The following is a 21,929-nucleotide window of genomic DNA, read 5'->3' on the forward strand; positions in this document are numbered from 1 at the left end:
CCCGTTGCATCCCGCCATTTCAGCTGGACGACTGTCCCTCGGAGCCAACTCACACCTGCTTCCGCAAAAATAAAGATGCTCGACCTTCCGGTTGAAATGAGCATTTTATGAATAGCACCAAATGAATGGCTGACGATACCTGTTGCTTGTGCTCCTCGATTTCGGTGACACCTCTTGTGGGGGATATTTCACCAAAAGAGCACGATTAGCAAGAGGGCAAGCACATCGGTAACATCCACACCATATAAGTCTTTTCCGCATGTCTGTCTGGAAAACGGCATGAAACGATGGTTGGTGCGGTTAGAGGCAATCATCCTCAAATGCATGCAGTAACAGGTGGGGCTGCAGTAAGTCGTGGCAATGAGGTTGAGGGCATCGCGGCACAATAAAGGAACTTCATCACCCTGAATTTCTACGACGCTAAGGCTGGTTCAGGCTGTTTTGATGTTACCGAAGAGATCAAATAGTCTCGGACAGACAGGTCGTGGACTAGTCATATACCAACAATGGTGAGTGCTCAAGGTAGTTACTGCGGCTAGGAAGATGCATAGGCAGTTGGGGGCGTTGTGAACGATTGATTATCAACAAAACTCGAATGCAGTCGGGTGTCTTTCTTCCTTTCTTTCTTTTCTTTTCCCTTTTGTGCCATCTGGACAGTAATTTGTTCTATTGGATCTAGATTCTGGTCGTTCGTCTCGCGACCGTCGCACCCAGGCGGATGAATCAGCTACCAAAGGCATGCAATTGCGATACTACTACCTCTGGAGGATGGCCTTTTACATGCGGAATGCACTTCTGGACTATCGATACAGCCACTAATCCGGGGCCAAGGCGTCTCGACTCGCAAGGAGCCAAAAACAACACTTAAAATCGGCGATCTACAATGCGTCCAAAGGCCGAGGGGGCCAAATTGAGATGAGCAAAGAGTGCTTGGCATACTTCCTGGAGTCTTGACGCGGTTAATCAGGAGATTTACTGGGTCGCTTAGTCGTTCCTGAAGTGACCTGCTTTTTGCTACCGGGTTTGTTTCGGATCTGTGTAGTTGGCCGTGACTTGTGAAGCTCACGACGTCAGGGTGGCTAAGTGGTTCCAGGTGCGGCCCCCATGCGACCTCTCCTCGAAACGGTAGCGTCTCTATGGTATTGGGGGCTGGATCGGCCCTTGAGGTATGGGAAGTCTTTCGTTGATATTCAAATGAGCTCAACCACATTGGGTCGCGGAAGAGGAAGCTTGAGGCATTCTACGATGCTGAGTGGTATCTCTCACTCTCTCTATCAGTCCACCAATCTCCATGTACTGTGGCAGCGTGGTTCCACCAAAAGAACGGGAGACCCTGAAGACCCCCCCCCCCCCAATGGCGAATCCTTGCAACTTGGCGCATCGACTCGGTCGACCAGCATCTGGCAGTGACATTCAGCCGAGTTGGCAGGGCACAGGATGACGGGATAGCTCCACTGGGCTCGACCACCTAGCGAGTGCGGTATCCGTAGTGACAGGTGGAAAACCCTGAACTGTCAAGGGCCACTGGGGCTACTGAGCATCGAACGAACCTGCATCCGTCCGGCAGCTTCTACGAGATAAGATGTACGTCAAAGAGTCGACGGGCACTATGAGCTGGTGGCGCCAGCTGATGCTCTTGGTTGGATGGAAGTAGCACCGAGGGCGCTCGTCCAACCAGCGCAGGGCAATGAGGGGGTGATTGGGGTGGTGTAAATCATTTCCATTCACAAGAAGGGAGGGAAAAGACAGAGACCTAGGGAATGTTTTGTTTTGGACTCGGCCGGGAGCTTGGGTCTGTGTTGAAGACACGCACCACTCTGAGACTCACTCTCACTCTCACTCTCACTCTCACAATACTTAGGGCGTGATTGGTGCCCAATTCGAATTGAGGGCTAAGGGGCTAGAAATTCAGTTTAAGTAACTTATGCACTCTAACCTTATGCTTATTGTACTACCTAATTAGGTATAACTCTTGCATTTAATTAATAGTTAACTACTTACTTAAATTAGTAAAAGTTTATAATAATAGTTTTATTATTAAAGGCAAAAGTAAGGGGGAAAATTAAGAATAGAGTTATTACTTGCATTTTTTACTATTAAATTCTTATTTAAAAATAATAAATATTAATACTTATAATAACTTTATTACTAGTAGAGTCCTATTAGACTATTAGTAATAATAATATTATTATTATTAGCTCTAGAGAATTCTACTTATAATTATCTAAAAGCTTACTATTAATAAGCCCTCCTCTACTACTACTACTACAATTATAGTTACTTTATTAAAAATATATATTTTAAGCTTATTAATTGCCCCCCTGCATTATATAGAATTATTAATTACTATACTTTTTTCTTAAGCTTTACTAAGAGTAAGTTAACTTTAGCTTTCTTATTAATAATTAAGCTACTATTATAAGGCTAGTAATAGAGTAAATATTACTTTAAATAAAATTAGCTAATATAGCTATAAATCTTAATACTTTACAAAATAAGTATAAAGTACTACTTAATAAATACTATAAGATAAAAATCCTCCTCTAATTAGGAGTAATATATAATAATAAAAGTAGCCTTATATTTACTACTAATAAAGTTTAGTAATTATTTAAAGTTTAGTACTTATACTTCTAATTAGTTAAGTATAAGGGCTTTTTATATATAGAGGAGATAAGTAAACTTTAGCTTAATAAAATAGGAATAAACTAGTATATTATTAAGATTTATAAGGTTAATAATATATAGAGAATCCCTAGTAAAAATAATAAGTTAATTAAAATTATAATAATAGAATTTTAAATAAGGAAGAGAGTAGTAGAAATTAATATAAATACTAATTTAAACTTATTATTAGAGATAATATTTAAATTAGTAAAGGAAGTACTAAAAAAACTATTATAAAAAATAATAAAAAGTAGAAAAGAAAAGTAGGAGGCTCTTACTTCCTTTAGTAATACTCTTAAGTAAAATCTAAATTACTTAAGTAATACTATTACTACTCTTATAGTACTTTATAAGCCTATAGTAATAATAGAGCTATAAGAGGCTAGATTTAATAATATTTTAAAAGTAATAATTAACTTCTAGTAATTATTTAAGGAAAAGTTAAATAATTGTATTATAATAAAGATTATAATATTTTTCTTAAAGTTACCTTATATAGTAGTTACTTAATTAGTAGTAAAGTTAATTAAGAGTAAGGAGGAGTTTTTATATAAAATTAGTATTATTAACTAGTTAAAAATAGCTTTAGTTAATTACTTAAGTAATTACTTAATTAATATATAAAAATAATTGTAGTTATTTACTTTCCTACTACTTTTTTTTACTCTTATTTTACAAAAATAATACTTTTTTTTATACTTATAGTAATAATAATTTTTTTATACTTACTAACTAATTAAAATAATATTCTTTTTTACTCTTTTTTTCCTATTTAAAATAATACTTTTTTACACTTACTAATTAATTAAAATTTCGCCCTTTTTTATACTTTTTTACTCTTACTAATTAAAAAAGGCCTACTAATTAAAAAAGGCCTCCTAATTACTCTAAGCTTAAGCTACTAAATTATTATAAATTTTAATCTCTTATTACCTCTATAAGTTATTACTTACTTTTACTACTACTACTTGCAGTATTTTACTCTCCTACTTATCTACTTTAATTAATCCTTTACTTAATTTAATAAAGTTATATAGGGCTATTATTATATATATAAAATAAATTTAATTAGTAAATAAATACTCTAGAGGTACTATTTATAGTATTTTCTATATTCTTTTTATACAGCTAAATACCTTCTTAATAATAATATAAAGCCTTAAGTAGTATAAATTATATAGCTCTACTAGTATCTCTAGTTATAACTCTCTATTAGTAAACTCCTTTAAATAGTACTTTTTACTTAAATATAGAGTAACTATCCTCCTTTAGTTAGTAAAGCTACTATTACTAAAATAATACCTCCCCTATAGTATTTTAAATAATTTACTAATTACTTACTTTAGTAGAGCTACATTATATATAGAGCCCTTAGCTCCTACTAATATATATAAAAATAACTTATTAAATTTTACTACTGCAAATACATTTTGTAATATATATTACTTCTAATTAAAGAATTAATTTTACTACTTAAGAGGGATAAAAGCTTAAATAAGTATACTATTAACTACTCTAATATACTTATTAAAGTAACTATTCTTTACTAAAAGCTTAATTAATAGAGAGATATACTTAAGCTATAATTAAATAATAACTTCTTAATAAAGTATAATTATAATTATAAGGAGTAATTAAATAATTATAGAGATAGTACTCTATAAAATTTAGAAGAGGTAAGTAGTATTATACTAAGTCTCTTCTTATTTAATTATATATAGAAATATAAGGAATTTCTAATTAATTAATTAATTTGCAATAGTCTTTATAAAGCTACTATTATTAAATTATACTTTAAGTTAATAAAAGTCTACTTTTATTAAGTAAAAGAGGTTTTTAAATTAAATATTAGAGCTATTAAGAAAATACTCTACTAATTTTACTATATAATTTACTTTACTAAAATAAGTAATTTATTAATTAGAATAGTTTCTTTTTTTAACTTTATTAAATATAGTAATAATACTTATAACGTACACGCATAGCGAGTCGGCCAACATAGCGAGCCGGCCACTCCTTATCGCTAGAAAAAGCCCCTTTTCTAACTATTTATTAAAAAGTAGATTCTTAACTAATAAAGACCTAGTTTTTAGTATTAGATAACGATAAGAGTTAGATTTTAAGAAATAATATTGTAGAAATTATTGTCTCTTCCTAACCCTAGGTTCTTAGTAATCCTCTTATCTAGAGGCCTAGATAAGAGGTAAGCTTAGTAATATAGGCTAGAAAGAGATAATAATTTTAATACTATTATTTCTTAAAATCTAACTCTTATCGTTATCTAATGCTAAAAACTAGGTCTTTATTAGTTAAGAATCTACTTTTTAATAAATAGTTAGAAAAGGGGCTTTTTCTAGCGATAAGGAGTGGCCGGCTCGCTATGTTGGCCGACTCGCTATGCGTGTACGTTAGTAGTAGTAGCTATTACTACTACTATAAATAAGGCTACTATAAGAATTTTATAATAATTATTTATAGAGTATTACTATTAGTATATTATTATTACTCCTTATTCTTAACTCTTAATTTAATTCTTAATTAAGGGGTCTTATAGTATTAAGAAAAATAGTAGAAAAGATACTTTTTATTAATACTTTCCCCTTTTTAGTAGCTTTCTATAATACTTTTAGAAAGATATAATATATAACTTTAACTTTTAAGCTCCCTATACTATATTAAGTAAGGTGCGCCTAAATTCGTGTATTCGAGAGTTATGTATGCTGGATTTCGGCTCTAACCCTCGATTCGTATTGACCTAGCCCCTAACCGATTACGCCCTCAATCTCACGCACCCCTTCTGTCAGTCTGCCAGTCAGTGTAACTGCATTTTTTGCTTTCCAGATGGCCCCATGCAGCCTCCCCGCTGCGGATATAGCTCCGGAGGTTCTCATTGGCTCGCTTAAACTTAGTGTGAAAAATTCAGACCGGACAGAGTGGATTGGGCGATTGACGAGATTAGTCATCCGCGGGTGCCCGGTCCAGCGAATGCCCCCCAGAAGCGGGTCCCGGTCTGATTTTCCTCTTTTTTCCTTGTCTGTCACCAGTCGGTGACCAACCACCAAGAAGACAAAAAGAAAAAAAAAACACACACACACACACCCCCCCCCCCTCTCTCTACTCCTCCTCCTCCTCCTCTTTTCTTCTCATCCCACACGCAGGTCTTTCTAAACCTGCCTCGCCGCCCACCGAATGTTTGTTTCCGCGTCCAAATCCTCCCGGGATCTTCGGATGGAACAGGCGGCCATCAACGGTATACACAATGTCGTCGGAGCAAGATTATCAAGATCTTTTTGGCCCTCAAGCTAAGAAGGCTAAACGAGGCCGGGTAAGTCGATGGGGTGTTATTTTCTTATTCAATGTCGTCTGGTTTTTAAGCAATTTTTTTATTATCAATTTCCTTGGTTTGCTTCTACTTCCCCCTCCTTGGTTGCAGTGACATGCCAATCATTGCAATCATCAATCATCAACGCATTACCACCCACCATCACCGTCCCCGGCCGCAATTGAGCACCATTTTTTTACTGACTTCTTACTCGAGCAACAGCTCCAGACCGACAAATCGGCCAACGCGATCCGCATCCGGGACAACCAGCGACGGTCACGCGCGCGGCACAAGGAGTTCGTCGACGAGCTGCAGCGCAAGGTGCAGGAGTACGAGAAGCGCGGGATCGAGGCCTCGCTCCAGATGCAAAAGGCCGCCCGCGACGTCGCCATTGAAAACTCGCGTCTGCGCGCCCTGCTCGCGAGCCGCGGCGTCTCCAACGACCAGGTCGACGCATACCTGCGTTCCTTCGACGACGATCCCAAGGGCGCATCGTCCGCCGTGCCCATCACCTCGACCCTCGCCCCCATCCTCAACGGCCCCATCGTCCTCGAGCCGTCGCCGACACAGCTGCCGCCCCTGCAGGAGCATTTTGGCCAAACATTCCCGCCCGAGCCGCTGGAGGACGACCCCGTCGTGAAGAAGAGAAAGTTTGGCGATGCCCTGCTGCCGCCCGTGCTGACCCTGACCCCAACGCCCGACGTCCAGCAGAGCTCGGCGCTCGACCGACTCGCCGTGCTCGCCGACGCTAGTCTCAACCGTTCCTCCACGCAGCCCGGACACCCTGGGAGGCCCTTGTCGGAACCGTCAAGGAGCCCTCACCCGTACGATCGCACAAGCCAGACGCCCCCACGCCCCACTGCGCCGCCGCCGCCGCCGCCGCAGCATCAGCAGCAACAGCATCAACAGCTACCGGCCGTGTCGCCTCATGAAATGTCTTGCAACGCTGCAGCTCGAATCATTGCCGATATGCAAGGGGGGAATGGCGACGAACGAAAGGCCAAGATTGCTCTCGGATGCGGGGCCCAGGACGAGGAGTGCTTCGTCAAAAACACGTCCATCTTCCGAATGCTTGATCACCGATGACGGACGATGCCACCCGTCAAAAGAGACCGATCAGCCAGTCAGTCATCCATCCCGGCGGGGATTCGACCACTCTTTGTTCTGCTCGTCTTCGATCGAGGCGTTCAACGTCGGTGGGATATCCATGCATCTCAGCTCCGCCGTTCTGCCTTGGCCGCCACCGTCACGGTGTCCAACTATAGGGCGACAACGGACTGTGCCGGCTTGCGAGGCGGGCGACCAAGTCGCCCGAGGATACCGACTCGGCCGTACTTGGCCATGGCCGAGAACGGCTTGAACGAATCCGAAACCCTAATGGGCCACCATTAGTGTACTTGTACGATGGGCCTGGCGCCGCCGCTGCTTGCTTTAGTCCGGAACACGGCAGCATGCCGACCCTGATGTTTTCGTTACTGCTCATCATCGCGCACGCCGATTGGGCGGACACCTTTTCGATCATCGGAGACCCGGACGAGCTATCGACTCCGCCGCCGCTCTCCGGCGAAGCCGGTGCGGGCGGTTTCTCCGATTCATCTTTGTCCCGTTGCCATCATCGAGGCCTCGTGGGCATAAGGGAGCTGGCTTGTTAACGATTTCACTCGAAAAACGAACTCGACTGTCCAAGCATGGGCGTTTTGACGCGATACCTCGGTCTGCCACAACACCGAAAGGACTGGACAGACCGACGTGTGCATGACACCGAGTGACGGGCGTTCGTGTGTCCGTGTCGATGGACTGTAGTTTTTTGCATCGCCATACCAGAGAGGACTGCCGGCCGGCGCATGAGATTGTCGAGACTCTGGGTCAACCATTTTGTGCGCCGCTTTGTTTACCTCAAGATCGAGCGAGTTGTGTGTGTATTCTCGACTGGGGTCAGTGAGCCGATGCAAGCAAGTGTGACAAAAGCTTGAGTAAATTAGTATGTAACTGTATATCTAATGCCGTAATGTAAAAGACCCCGCGAGAAACGCCTGCATTCATACGCAACACAGAACCAATGACGTTCTCTCTATGCTCCCATCCCCCTGGCGGAACATCCTTTAGAATCACCCTGGTACCGGAGGGGTGTGATCTACTCATGGATCAACTGCTTGAAAGCAGGCTGGGCGGCCTTGACTGCATGGCACGGCGATAGGCGTGCCAATCACGATGTCGGCCCCGGATGCGCAACCGCTCCAACACAGACAAGTAGGTACTTTGCTGGGCTGATTGTCGATGTGCATCGAAAGAATAGCCGCCCGTGGCCAGCAGCCACTTGATAAAAGACGTTGAAAGGCCCGCCAGGCTGCGCGACGTTCTCGTCAGCTCAACCTTTCATGACGTTGATACAGACAGCCAGCCCAATGCCATCCATCCACGAGCACCTCCATGCCGTCTGTATCCCCCTCGGCCCTCTCCAACCTCCGAGAAAGCAGCAGAATTCGGGATGAGGAAGAGGCGCTGCGAGATCCCATGGCGCGCGACGGACACCGCGACATAGCAGTTCCCCTGCAAGTGGTCCCGTCGGCTGCGACCACTTTGCCGATAACTGGCAAGATCACAGGTTCTCAGGGTCAAGCTCAAAGACGCAAGAGATTCCAGCCGAGAATCGTCAAGATCCAGACCGTGCCGGCTGTAAAGGGTTCGAAGATGACCAAGCGTTGGAAGAGCACCGCAGTGATACTCGAGCCGCTCTTCGCCGCTGCTCCCTGCCTTCTGCTGTGTACGGGGAGCCCAGATAACGCGACCATCACGGCGGTTCCCGTAGGAGACGACGCAGACCCGGTCGCGCACTGGAGGGCATTACAGGGGGCCGTCCAGAGGGGGACGGTCATTCTGGACAGGTCGGACCTGGCCACGGCTCACGACGGTGACTGTAAGTGTTTGCGATCCATCCATCCCTCACCTATGGACTATAGATAGCCCGGGTTGCCCCGAATCAACAATGACGGGGAGCCTCTGGAGCTGCGCATCGTCATGCCGCCCCGGGAGACCACCCATCTTCACAGCGTCGCGCAGATCGAGTTTGTGGGCTTCCACGTCGCACAGCGTCCCGGCGAGAGCTGGGCTGGAGGAGGCCGAGGGGCTCTGATTGTCGGCAGCGCGATGGGTTTCATTGGTATACTCGTCGCCCTTCGCGTGCTTCACGGAGACTGGGGCGTGGCATATACCGCGGGAGCCTTCTTCGTGGCGTTGGCGGGCGTGTTGTCGACCTGGATCGTCTGGCGAGCGAGTACATCAGCCCACTGACTTAGTTGTCTCCTCGCTGGCATCACACCGTGAGCTGAATATATCCTTGACAGGATGATGATTTCAAGGGCCACGTCGAATGCGGAGGCGGTGCCTTTTGGTTACATTACGACACTTGACTGGCAAGCCTAGTGGTGATACGCATGAAGGATTTCTTTACGCTATCAACTTCTTTTCCTTGAACAAAAAGAGATGTGAAGAAAAAGAAACCGAACAACAACAAGAAGACGACGACAACGGTCAGGGTATAAGTTGCGCGGATGACGGAAAGAAAACAACAAGCCCCTCGCTCTATTTCTTCCCGCCGAGAGCCGCCAGACGCACGTAGCAATCCTTCGGCTTATACGTCAAGCCCTCCCGGGCCCCGTAGCCGGACAGCTTCTCCGGGCACGGGAGCAGCTCAAAGTTCCACACGATCAAGGTCAGGATGATCCTCAGCTCGAGATACGCCAGCCTCCTCCCGAAGCAGCCACGCGTGCCGAGACCGAACGCGAGCTGCGGGCCGGCCTGCTGGTCGAACTCGGCCCCCCCCTGGGCGGAAGCGGACTCGACGAGCCAGCGCTCCGGCCTGAAGAGCCCGATGTCCGCGTCGTCCCACGCGCGCGCCTTGGCGGCCCGGCTGCTCGCGCTGCGCGCCGCCTCGTCGACCTCGAGCGCGGGCTTCAGCATGCCCGGCCCGCGGCTCAGGCACAGCACGACGGTGCCCTTGGGGATACGGTGGCCCAGCAGCTGCGTGTCGGCGATGGCCTCGCGGTCGACCATGGGCGTGGCGCCGCCGCAGCGGAGGATCTCCTCCATGGCGGCGTCGAGGTAGGGGATCCTGGCGCCCGAGATCTCCGTGACGGACGGGCTCCGGTTCTCGGCGAGGGCGTCGGCGAAGGCGGCGCGGAGGGCGCCGCGCAGGGCCGTCTGCTTGTCGGGGTTGTCGGCGAGGAGCTTGACGCCCCAGCACATGGTGGTGCTCGTCGTGTCGTGGCCCGCGACGACGACTCCAAAGACCTTTTTGATTTTGAACCGTCAGCAAAAATAAAAAAAAGCACACATACACATTACACTATCATCATCATCATCGCTTGTACTGGGTGGGGGATATGCTTTACCTCGTCGACCATGGTGTCGCAGAAGAAATCGGGCTCGCGGCCCTCGTTCTCGGCCAGCTTCTTCTCGCGCAGCACCATCAGCTCGACCGCCGAGAGGACCTTGGACTCCTCGTCGCCGACCTCGCGCAGCCTGTCGAGCGCCTTGGTGATCTCGGCGCTCACGTAGGCCTTCTTGGTGCGGAACGTCCGGCGCATGGCGGCTTGCCTCTCGACGAACCACCACTTGATCCGCGGTATGGGCGAGCCCTGCAGCTGCTCGATGGACGCGGCCACGTTGAGCGTCGCCTCGATCGTCTCGTCGCACTTCCCCTGGGGGAAATCCAGGGGTCCGGCACTACCGCCGCCTCCGCCGCCGCCGGGGCTGCCCGCCGCATCGGCCCGTTCCCGGAGCCGGGCGACATCGTCCTCGGCCAGCGCCTCAACGAGATCCACGGTCGGACGGATGGCGCTGTGGGGGAACCCGCCGCCAAAGACAAAGGATGTCACGGCGTCGAGCGCGGCGTAGTAGATGTCCGTCTCGGCCTCGAAGGGCCTGCCGTCGGCGATGCGCGCCTTGTCCTCCCACAGCGCGATGAGGCGCAGGACGCCGGCGTAGACGGTGGGCGCGGCGACCTCGTGGAGGAAGGCGGGGGACATGAGGTCCTGCAGCAGGCGGCGGTGGCGCTTCCACTCGGCGCCCGTCTTCATGTGGATGTGGTGCTGGCGGCCGGCGCCCTCGAGCAGGTCGGCCACCAGCGAGGAGCGGTCGAAGTCGCGGCGGCGCATGAGGATGTCCTGGGTCTCGCGGAAGTCGGTGAGGACGACGATGGGTCGGCCGAGGGGCCGGATGAGGACCTGGAAGATGGGGGACCGGAGGCGGGCCGACTGCTCGAGGAGCCAGAGGTTGAACTCGCCGGTGCGGTCGATGCCCTCCTTGAGGGAGGGTATGTCGCCGAGTATGTGCCTCGCGGCGACCTCATTGTGGGGGATGCCGGGGATCGGTCTGGGGAGCGCCCATCTGTAGAGGAGGTAGAGGCAGAGGCCTGCTACGGCGAAGCAGAGGGCGTGGGATGGCGAGGGGAGGATGGCATCGACGACCTTTGGCTCGTCCAGGGTCCGGCCGGGTAGTACGGTGCCCAGCATCCTTGGTGTCTACGGTCGACGTTGGCTACTTCTGTGTATATAGGTGATCTGGCGGGAGGAACGAGGATGACGTCAAATCCCACACGTACGACTCATTCAGTAAGTCAAACTAATAGACTTCTCTGAAGTGTAGCGGAAGGCTGGCTGTGTCTTGCTCTTATACCGTGTGAGGGGGCCCTCCAAGGTTCAAGACGACATGGATAGCTGGGACGGAATCGGGTTGGAATTTTTGGTCCGGCATTCCATTTCACATAAATGCCGTTGGCCTACGGATAATAAGACCTCTCTCTCCCTCTCTCGCTCTCCTCTTCTCTCGTCCACTTACGGGAACGGCATGAAGGAATAAAGACAACCATGTTGTGGACACCCGTGGGGCCCTCCGGTGGTCCTCGGACGCGCGATAAACCCCCACAGAAAGCTGGAAAAAGCATGGCAAGGAGGCGTGATGGAATGCCCCCCCCCCCCCCGGCGAAAGTCTTTCCATACGCGGCAATCCGGTCGTGTGAGGCAGATTGGACGCGAGTAAGGATGAACCCCGTTTCGAGAGGCCCGGGCTGGAACAAGTACACAGAGTTATCTACTACGTATCCGCCGAGGCCCAGGCGGAGTCTGTCTGCTTACCTGCTCGCCGGGCAGAGAGCTAACAGTAGCTAGGCTTGACGTGGCTCGCGTATGAGAGATGCTTTTTCCCGCAAGACACTAACTAACTTTAGTAGTAGCTTTACGATGTGGTGGCGGGCAGGGTTGGACACGCGAGCTTCCGGATAGACGCATGCGGCCTCCTCCACCATGACGTGAGATTGTAGTGCTCTTAGTGTAGGTAGTAGGTAGCTAGGTGCGAGAGACAGCTCACGGATGGGACAGCTCACAGATGGGCCAGCTGGTTCGGAAGACCGTGAGAGATGGGATGTTTGAGCACGCAACGCAACCAATCAGCCCCAGGACGAGTACAAAACGAGCACCAAGAACTGGGGGGGGGGGGGGGGGGGGGGGGATGGGGGAGGATATTCCTGTCATCCCTTGAGTTATTATTGCGAGGGAGAGGGATGAATTTTTAGCGATGGCGCTAGCCAAAACTCCGCCTCGTTCGTGTCTTGGAAGATGCTGCTTTGTGATGACGATTGGGTTGAGAAAGAGAGAGAGAGAGTTGGCTTGGAAAAGTTTGAGTGAACTCTGTACGAGTGCTCTAATAATAAGCCAAGAGGCGGTCAGGTTGGCTGCTCTTGGTTGGACGAGAGACTATCCATGTATGATAGAGACCATGCGTGTGGCCGTCGGTGAGGGACGTGTTCGTCAGCGAAAATGTCGCAATGAGGTAGGTGAGTGAGACCCAAGGGGCCGGGACCGACCGGTCGAGTAACCTGGTTAGGTTACTTGCAATGACTGACGATCACGGCTTGGATGGAGTGAGAGACAAAGAGATGAAGGAGAGGAGGGGCCATTGTTGAGGGGTGAAGAGAAGAATGATGACGGTTTTTGCTGAGTGAGACTGAAACATTTGGAGCATGTCGACTAAGCTATACACATACATACAAACCAGAGTGACTGACTGACTAGCTTAGAAAACTCACCAAAAGACGCAAAAAGAAAGACAAAAGAGAATCCTCGGTGGGATTTAACCACTGCTTCTCCCCGAGGTGGGCTCGAACCACCAACCTCCAGATTAACAGTCTGACGCGCTAGCCAATTGTGCCATCGGGGATGAGCTCTTGTTGGAGCCGAGAGGAACTTGTTGGGTTCCGGAGACTTCCGGACGTGTTATTAATCTCCGGAAAGACATTGTGGTGAGCGGTGGGTTTATCGGTGGGTTTTGTCCGAGGGTGGTGACGGTGGGGAGAAAACTCTTTACAGACATAGAGATGGAGACAGACCCCCAATATGCGGGCCGCATATGCCGCGTTTACGAGTGTTACACACAAAGTGGCTATCCGTGCACACCCAACTCGCGAGCCACAGAGGCGTCCGGGAGTCTGTGATCAAGCTCGCGGTCTGTGGATACTCTGCCAGATGCCGAGGTTGAGTCCATCCCAAAGGGGAAAGCTATTCGGCAGTTGGAGCTGGTGGAGCTGCTGCAAGGGGGACTCGACACTGGTGCCCCGATTCCCTGTGATTTTGTTGTTGCTGTTGACTTTGCTCCTGACCGACGAGTTGGCAATGCACACCAAAGTCGAACTGCTCGTGATGTCCAACGGCTTGGGTATGTGTTTCGGTGTTGGCCTTGTCACTTCTACCGCGTTTTTCTTACCTCGCTTTTCAATCTCAGACATGTTTATCAAATGACAAAGTCCACTGCTCGTAGCCTAGTCCAAGAGCATCGGCAATGAGACTTGTATCTGATGTCTGAACAACGTCTAGGCAATCATGGTTAACATTCACAACATGGTTGAAACTAGTCCGATCAAGGCTCAACTTTGCACATGATCAGTGTCAAGTTATCTCCTCTCCCACCCCTTCAAGCCGTCCTCCGTCGTCTGCGCGTCCGGCACCGAACGCCCTGCCTGAATCCCTCAACTTGACCCGGACTCGAACAGGTGGTCGAGATCGCCGTGCGTCCGGCCCGTCGTCCCCGGGATTGCCGGTCACATAGTAACAAACGCGACGACGCCGAGCCCGGCGACGATGAAGTTGATTTTGTCGCCCCAGTCGGCCTCGTCCGTGTTATATACACGCACAGCCTGAACAAGTTGAGTGGCCTGCTGCCGACGGACCGCGCGGTGATACCGGTGGTGCCGGTGCCGCCGGCCTTGGACCGGAGGTGCACCGAGATGCAATGACCGGCACCAGCAGTCGTCCTCCTCGTCTACCAACACCGTCCAGATCCACCAGAGCATGTTAGGGTCACCACTGTCGCCACCGCCACCGCCGCCGCCAGTACCTCTAGTCTTTGCAGTGACTGACTCCTCGGTCTTTTCGACGTGGTCCCGGCCAATCAGCCAGACGAGGCTCTCCCGGAGGAGGAAAGCCGCAACGACCGCCGTGCCGCCGAACGCCCACAGCGTGGCTAACCGCACCTGGTAAGAAGCCGCCGTCTGGCCGTTTGACCGGGCGAAGACTATGGCCACGGCCGCGGGATGAGCTAATGGCTGATGTTCGAGGGCGTGGAACCCCCAGACCGATGCCCCGGAGGGCCAGGATGACGTAGAGAACGACCTTCGAGTGAACTCTTGATGATTATTAGGGGCGTTTGACCAGGCCAACCCAAGATAGAAGTGCCCATCTTGGACGTACTCACACATCGAACCAGAGAAAGCTCAGACTCTCGAGCCTCCTCCCTCGATCCCCGCGCCGTTCCCCGCGTTGTCTGTTTGCTTGACCCCCACTCTCCCCCGCAAACCCCAGCAGCGAACACCGGCTTCTTGAGTTGGTCTGCGCCTTGGCGGTCCTCTTCTCATCCCCGATCACTCGGGCCCTATCGGCGTCGTGATCATCTCGGGGCAGAACCCCATTGACGTCCTTCTACACTCAAATGGACGTCACCAGAGTCTAGGTAACAGCCAAGGTGCCCGGGCACCCGGACAAGTAGACGGTGCATCCGAGGCGGGTTTCTACAACGGAGGACAGCTTCGAGCTGCCGGGCGCGGCACTGCCGAAGAAAGTCCTGCAACTCTGCAAGAGAGATCCGAATGGAAAGTACCCAAAAAGCCGACCCCCGACTTTGATTTGTGGCCGATGGGTGAGGGATAGACCCCAAGACGACGGGGTTACGTGTTCCAACACCGACAGTTCGGGAATTCCGAAGCCGGACGGGGCCGAGGCTATCAATACCGCCGTATGTGGCGGCTTTTCCTATTTATGTACAACCTCTATGAAGCTCGACTGTTATGTTTTCTCTGCCAAGAAAACAAAGAACAACTACAGTTATGCTCAAGCCGCAAGCCAACTCTACCCGTGAGCTCGTCTCCCTAGACGGCATTTGGAACTTTGCCCTCGCATCCTCTCCCGACATCGAGGCAGACGCGCCATGGGCTAAGCCGCTGCCGCCAAAACTCCAAGTGCCCGTTCCCGCCAGCTACAATGACATATTTGCCGATGACAAGATCCGCAGCCACGTCGGATGGGTCTACTACCAGCGCCGAGTCACGGTCCCGCCGAGCTGGTCGACGGGCCAGCGGTACTTCCTGCGGTTCGACGCGGCGACGCATCGCGGCCGCGTCTACGTCAACGACAAGCTCGTCGTCGACCACGCCGGCGGCTACACGCCGTTTGAAGCCAACATCACCGACGTTGTTCGTCCGGGAGAGAGGTTCAGGCTCACCGTGGCCGTGAGCAACGAGCTCAGCTGGGAGACCATACCGCCGGGCAAGGTCGAGACACTGGCCAACGGTAGGCGGAAGCAGACGTACCAGCACGACTTCTTCAACTACGCAGGGCTGGCGCGATCTGTGTGGCTGTATGCGAAACCTAACACCTACATCAGCGACATCAAGGTTGTGACGACAGTATCCGACGATGGAGCCGGCAACGTAGACTACGAGATCCAAACGTCTCAGCCCGTGAGCGACGACAGGCTCAGGATATCGATTCTCGACGAGGAAGACGCAACCGTTGCCCAGGCAAACGGGGACAAGGACCGGGTCACCATCAACGCGCCTCACTTGTGGCAGCCCGGCGCGGCCTACCTGTACCAGCTCCGCGCCGAGATCCTCTCCGACGGCCCCGACGCAAACGCCATCGTGGACACGTACGAGCTGTCGTTCGGCATACGCACGGTAGAGGTCCGGGGCAACCGGTTCCTCATCAACGGCAAGCCCTTTTACTTCACGGGATTCGGCAAGCACGAGGACGCGCCCGTCCGCGGCAAGGGGTTCGATGCGGCCTACATGGTCCACGACTTCCATCTCATGGGCTGGACGGGCGCCAACTCGTTCCGAACTTCGCACTACCCCTATGCCGAGGAGTTCCTCGAGTACGCCGACCGCCACGGCATCGTCGTCGTTGACGAGACGCCCGCCGTCGGACTCAACCTCGGCATCATCGCCGGCGTGCTCGGGATCAAGGCGCCGCCGACATTCGCCCCGGACGCGTGCTGTGATGCGACGCAAGCGGCGCACGAGAGCGCGATCCGCGAGCTCGTGGCGCGCGACAGGAACCACCCGTCCGTCGTCATGTGGACCGTCGCGAACGAGCCGGCGTCGGCCGAGCCCGGCGCGCGGGAGTACCTCGCGCCCCTCGTCGAGCTGACGCGCGCGCTGGACCCGACGCGGCCGGTGTGCTTCGCCAACATGGGCTTCGCGACGTGCGAGACGGACCGCGTGACGGACCTGTTCGACGTCGTCTGCCTGAACCGGTACTACGGGTGGTACTCGCAGACGGGCGACCTGGAGGAGGCCGAGCGGGCGCTGGAGACGGACCTGCTGGGGTGGCAGGCGAGGTACGGCAAGCCCATGTTCGTGACCGAGTACGGCGCCGAGGCGGTGGCCGGGCTGCACGCCGTCGGCGACGTGCCGTGGAGCGAGGAGTACCAGGCGCGGTTCCTGGAGATGTGCCACCGCGTCTTCGACCGCGTCGACGGCGTCGTCGGGGAGCACGTGTGGAACTTTGCCGACTTCCAGACCACGTCGAGCATCACCCGCGTCGACGGGAACAAGAAGGGCGTCTTCACGCGGGACCGGAGGCCGAAGAGCGCCGTCCACGTGCTGAGGGCGAGGTGGACGGCCATGCAGGGGAAAAGGGTGTAGTTCACGCTTGCTTTGTAATATGGAGCATTTCTCATTTCTCATTACTCTTGGTTCCGGTTCACATCAGAGGCGTGCTGAACGACTCACACCGGACGGGAACAGTTGAGGATCGGTCCCGGCCGGCCCCACTTTGTGCCGGTTTAGCAAGCCATCGGCCGGTTGCCGCTGAGGTGATCAACCTACGCTGCGACGATTGAATGCAACTTTTGAAACGTAATAACCTCTTGGAAAGATCAACTGGCGACTGATTTGCCGTCTCTTCCATCAGTGGTTGCTATTTCACTGGCTCCGTGCACATGGTATCTTCCCTCAGTCGTCTGGTCAGTACATTTAGTGCCTACAACCAGAATCCGCACAAACAGCGACATATTGACACTCTCTAATCTGAGAACCCAAGGCAGAGAACAGCGAATCCCTCTGCTAAAGAGTGAATTACGGAGGAGGGTGGGCGAACTACCCGAAATTGGGGTTGCATCCGGCGGCCCGATCCAGATGCGCATGTCTGGCGGTATCCGCAGGGGGGGTTATTACGATTTCCGGATGCGAGCGTAGGATGCGACCCCCCTAGACGTTCTTCTCTCGATCTCAAGAAGTGAGACTTGGTAATCTTGCCAACTTGATGTTGCGTTGCAACTTGACATCGAGTCACTTGATGGTCGTGACCTTGGTGTGAATGCAACTAGAATCAGTCTGGGATCTGTCAAGCAGCCTCTAGAGCCTTTGCGCGTTCTCAGGAAACACGGCAATTCAGGTTTGCGCATGCTGGAGGTGTGGCTGGACGACTTCTTGCCTGGATGCCGGCGTCAACAGGTGTAATCGGTGTCCCTAGATATATCCACGACATCTAGGCCATATTATGTTACGTACTTCAAACACAAGCACATAAATGAAGAGTCCCCCTGAGGTTGGAGACACTCATCGTCAGAAATTATAACGCCATTCAAGATTCTCTTTCCACAATCCATTCAAACCGTTTCTAAAGTGAGTTCCTCTTCAACCTCAGAATTGTATAGGGATGTTCCCAAAGCGGACCTGCGAACTATCACGTTCGAGAGCCTGTTCGCCAAAGGCCACGACGCCCTGCAGTCTTTGCTCAAGGCTTGCGAAACAGTTGGTTTTTCCAATCTAGACCTTCGAGCGACTGGATCTGAGAAATTGTGGAAAGGCCTGAAGAAGATAGACCAGGTCACGCAGGACTGGTTACAATAGCCCACCGAGATCAAGCTCAAGACTCCCACTGTGTCCCTTGCCCATGGGTGGGTTATTCCCACGTACGGCAGAATGAAGGTAAGGACTCACTGAAATCAGATTCAAGGCTTTGGGTAACCAGCGGGTAACCAGGCAGGATTGCTTGAGGGACACCATGATGCGAGGCCCTCACGGTGCATATTAACAAAAGAAGTGACAGCGAACATGCCACTAACTTTCATGGTATTTTATTTGTAACTAGTGATCACTACTGTACTGCAGGCCTTCGAAAAATAGCAGTTGCTTTTGCATAATTCAAGACTTCAAGGCTCAATCCGTCAAAGCAAGCACAGTTTGGACGTTGGGAAAACCAACGGGGTGAGCTTCATTTATATGGCGTGCTGGATATGAAATTAGCGCTCACCCATCCATGCATGGCCAATTCCGCTTGAATATCCCCCTCGCTACCATACTCCGATTTTCCTTTGTAATGCGTGTTGATGTGGGAACCAAACGACCTTTGTCGCAGAACCGACTGACTTCACCATCTCAATATGGCCTCGCCGCTCGCGCTGCTTACCCATGTGCTTTCTGAGGGGATGCTTATCCACTCAAACGTCATCTACCCTATCTATCTACCTGCATCCAAAGCCAACCGTGATTGGGACCAGCGTGGGAGATAAGGACCCAATCCCAAATGTCGAAAGTCCCTCGCCAACACTCGTTTGCTTATAAACCAATGATAGATAACATCCCCATACACGAGGCCTTTCACCGAAGCCACTCGGCAAATTGAAATGGCCGGTGATCGCGCACGTGAAGCAAGCTAGAAATTGCAACGGCTGCTCGGAAAGTAGTGTGAGGCGAGCCAATACAGGGAGAGAATGGTAGATAAAACTGGTGCTTGCCGAGTGGAATCATGCAGGCAAGGGGAGTCCGAATCCCAACAAGCGGCAGGGTGGCACAGCTACTGATACCCTGCCGCCTAACACCACCTGTTTATGTAACCTGAAAAGGGCTTAAATTGATTAAAAAGGGCTTACGCAGCACCTCCTCCAGATCCACGTGGCCACCCTGAACGAAATGCGCTGATATCAGCAACCTGGTACAGTGCTGTGATAATCATCCTTCCATCTTCTCCATACCACTTCTTGTGTAGATTTGAAACGATAACTTATCGCATATCACACCTCTCTACAAGAATACAATCTGCTTGACTACGACCAGGACAAGCGTCTGCTATCAACCAGGGCAGAAATTGATCGCAGTCTTGCATTGAACTTATGCCGAGGCAGGTTGACATGACTAATGGTGGCTCTCTCACAATGAGACTTGCCCTCGGTCAACGGCCACAACTTACCAGAGCCAGCAGGCCCAAGGTCCGTACTGGTTGTATCACCTGCAAGTAAGCTCCCACTGTCAACCAAACCTGAAATATTGGCCATCTTAATGCTGAGAATGTTGTATGTGCAGACGCCGCCATCGTAAATGCGACGAAGGGAGACCAGCTTGTGCCACTTGTCTGACGTATCAAGGCTACTGCGGAGGATACGCGGCGAACAAGGAGCAAACTCTCGACAGAAATCGGCCGATACACCCAAAGCCAGCAAGAAACCAGGACGGCATGCTGCTAGAGCCCAATTACGCGTCTCTCGTTTTCTCCGGTCAGCTTGAGAAAGACCATTTCGACTACTGGCTGGCGTTCACAGAAACCACGGTTCTGTTCCGCTCCGACCTGCTCACGCAAGTCATCCCGCAACTCTTCTGGAGGGATCCTCCAATCAAGCATGCAGCGCTGGCGATCGGTGCATCGGCCCTCGGCAGAAACACGCGGAAACAACGCATCCTCGGGATGGGAGAGCTTAATACGGCCGCTCTGAAGCATTACAGCAAGGCTTTATTCCTGTTGTACACATCGCCAATGTCGCCTGAGAAGACCTTGCTTGCGTGCCTTTTGTTCATCATATTCGAGTGTCTCCGAGGAAATAGTATGGCTGGGTTAAGCCACATCAATCACGGCTTCCAGATTCTGGACCAGTACCAGCATTCTCAGAGCAACAAACTCAGCCCATTACTACTAAACGAGGTCATAACCAGCTTCCAACACTTCGGCCAGCAAGCCTGGGCTCTCAATGGCATTCACCCACGAGAGACTCGTGAAAGAGTACCGTGGTGCTGTCGTGGGGTGAGGACGAGATACGCCGTTCAGGAAATGCCCATCATCTTTGATACCCTGGAAATGGCCCGCTGTTGGTGGGACATTGTCCGGCATCACGTTGAGCATCACGCACCTTTTTATACCAACTTTCAAGTCAAGGGTTCTTCGCCGAGGGTGGCTCAAAGACCTCCAGAAGGGTACGGCTCGTCAGAATCGTCCTCAAGACACATTCGAAGTTTCGTTCGTTACCTTGACGCGTGGAATACTGCATTTCTTCCCCTCGCCATAGCAGCAGAGACTAGGAAAGGGGTCTGTTTGGCAGATTATCTCAAGGCACTCAGTTTGAGAATCCACTACCTATACCTTTGGACCGGAGTGCGCAGTGTGGGCTGGACCGATGCAGAGGAAGCAAAACGGATCTTGCCAACCTTTTGCGACATTGTTGCCCTTAGTCGACAGCTTCTTGCGGCCCAAGCAGCCCGGCAACACTCCATGCCAGCCAGAGAGGTCTTCACATTGGAAGACAGTCCAACTTGGCCTCTGGCCTGCACATATCGCGTATGCACCGACCTGAAAGTACGAACGGAGATCGTTCGCCTCTTTAAGGAGTATCCACGGCGTGACGGCCTGTTGGATACCCATGCGTTCTTAGTCATGATAGAATGGATGGCGAAGACGGCGTCCTCTGGAGTCATCGTCAATGATCAGAGTCCGGTTGATGATTGTAAGTCAACATACCCACTTTTGGAACACCCCCTCATTTGGAACACCTAAAAATGCCTCAACCCCACCACCAGCCTCCTACTTCCTCCAACTTCGAACTATCACAACAATTTCATACCTTATGCAAATAACCTCATTTTTTCAGAGGACCTTTATTCCTGCCTTATGGCCCAGTATACCGAGTATGAAGTCAATCAGGCAATCCAGGCTGTTTCAGACGGCCAAAGCCTAAGGAAGGCAGCCCGCGAATATGGCATCCCAATTACCACCCTCCACAACCGTCTCACAGGCACCCAGGCAAGGGCAGCAGCATTTTCAGACCTTCAGAGGCTTTCCCCTGACCAGGAGGCTAAGTTGGCTGAATGGGTGCGAATCCAGCATGCCCTTGGTGTTGCCCCAACCCATCAACAAGTGAGGGCATTCGCAGAACGAATCCTCTGTGCTATGGGGGACAAGGAGCCTATAGGAAAGGGCTGGATCCATGCCTTTCTAAAGAGAAACCCATCTATCAAGGTCCAGAGAAGTCGCCTTATTGACTCTAGACGTGTTAATGGAGCATCTACTGAGGTTATCAGGGACTGGTTCAAACTCCTCGCCATACCAGAGGTCAAGGGCATTAAACCATCCAATAGATACAACATGGATGAGACTGGTATCCTTGAGGGCCAGGGATCTAATGG

At 50.9% G+C, this 21,929-nt stretch overlaps 7 protein-coding genes across 7 annotated transcripts; 5 read left to right on the forward strand and 2 right to left on the reverse strand.

Moving 5' to 3' along the window:
* Positions 1-5,926: 5,926 nt before the first annotated feature.
* CH63R_03929 (uncharacterized protein) lies at positions 5,927-7,075 on the forward strand (the record flags this gene model as incomplete). The annotated part of the gene is made up of 2 exons (XM_018298904.1): positions 5,927-5,992; positions 6,206-7,075. The coding sequence occupies 2 exons, from the start codon at positions 5,927-5,929 to the stop codon at positions 7,073-7,075; spliced, it is 936 nt and encodes a 311-aa protein (XP_018160150.1).
* Positions 7,076-7,440: 365 nt separating this feature from the next.
* Positions 7,441-7,641, forward strand: CH63R_03930 (uncharacterized protein; the record flags this gene model as incomplete). Its single annotated transcript, XM_018298905.1, has 1 exon — positions 7,441-7,641. One exon carries the CDS (start codon positions 7,441-7,443, stop codon positions 7,639-7,641), a length of 201 nt encoding a protein of 66 aa, XP_018160151.1.
* Positions 7,642-8,419: 778 nt separating this feature from the next.
* CH63R_03931 (uncharacterized protein) lies at positions 8,420-9,280 on the forward strand (the record flags this gene model as incomplete). The annotated part of the gene is made up of 2 exons (XM_018298906.1): positions 8,420-8,815; positions 8,954-9,280. The coding sequence occupies 2 exons, from the start codon at positions 8,420-8,422 to the stop codon at positions 9,278-9,280; spliced, it is 723 nt and encodes a 240-aa protein (XP_018160152.1).
* A 291-nt stretch (positions 9,281-9,571) lies between these two features.
* CH63R_03932 (Cytochrome P450) lies at positions 9,572-11,502 on the reverse strand (the record flags this gene model as incomplete). Its single annotated transcript, XM_018298907.1, has 2 exons — positions 9,572-10,279; positions 10,381-11,502. 2 exons carry the CDS (start codon positions 11,500-11,502, stop codon positions 9,572-9,574), a joined length of 1,830 nt encoding a protein of 609 aa, XP_018160153.1.
* A 2,579-nt stretch (positions 11,503-14,081) lies between these two features.
* CH63R_03933 (Maltose permease) lies at positions 14,082-14,738 on the reverse strand (the record flags this gene model as incomplete). Its single annotated transcript, XM_018298908.1, has 1 exon — positions 14,082-14,738. One exon carries the CDS (start codon positions 14,736-14,738, stop codon positions 14,082-14,084), a length of 657 nt encoding a protein of 218 aa, XP_018160154.1.
* A 624-nt stretch (positions 14,739-15,362) lies between these two features.
* On the forward strand, positions 15,363-17,180 carry CH63R_03934 (Beta-glucuronidase; the record flags this gene model as incomplete). Its single annotated transcript, XM_018298909.1, has 1 exon — positions 15,363-17,180. The coding sequence occupies one exon, from the start codon at positions 15,363-15,365 to the stop codon at positions 17,178-17,180; it is 1,818 nt and encodes a 605-aa protein (XP_018160155.1).
* A 2,489-nt stretch (positions 17,181-19,669) lies between these two features.
* Positions 19,670-21,300, forward strand: CH63R_03935 (C6 zinc finger protein; the record flags this gene model as incomplete). The annotated part of the gene is made up of 2 exons (XM_018298910.1): positions 19,670-19,773; positions 19,842-21,300. The coding sequence occupies 2 exons, from the start codon at positions 19,670-19,672 to the stop codon at positions 21,298-21,300; spliced, it is 1,563 nt and encodes a 520-aa protein (XP_018160156.1).
* Positions 21,301-21,929: the final 629 nt, after the last annotated feature.

This window comes from Colletotrichum higginsianum, chromosome 3 (assembly GCF_001672515.1).
Source record: "Colletotrichum higginsianum IMI 349063 chromosome 3, whole genome shotgun sequence".
Classification (NCBI taxonomy): Eukaryota; Fungi; Ascomycota; class Sordariomycetes; order Glomerellales; family Glomerellaceae; genus Colletotrichum; species Colletotrichum higginsianum.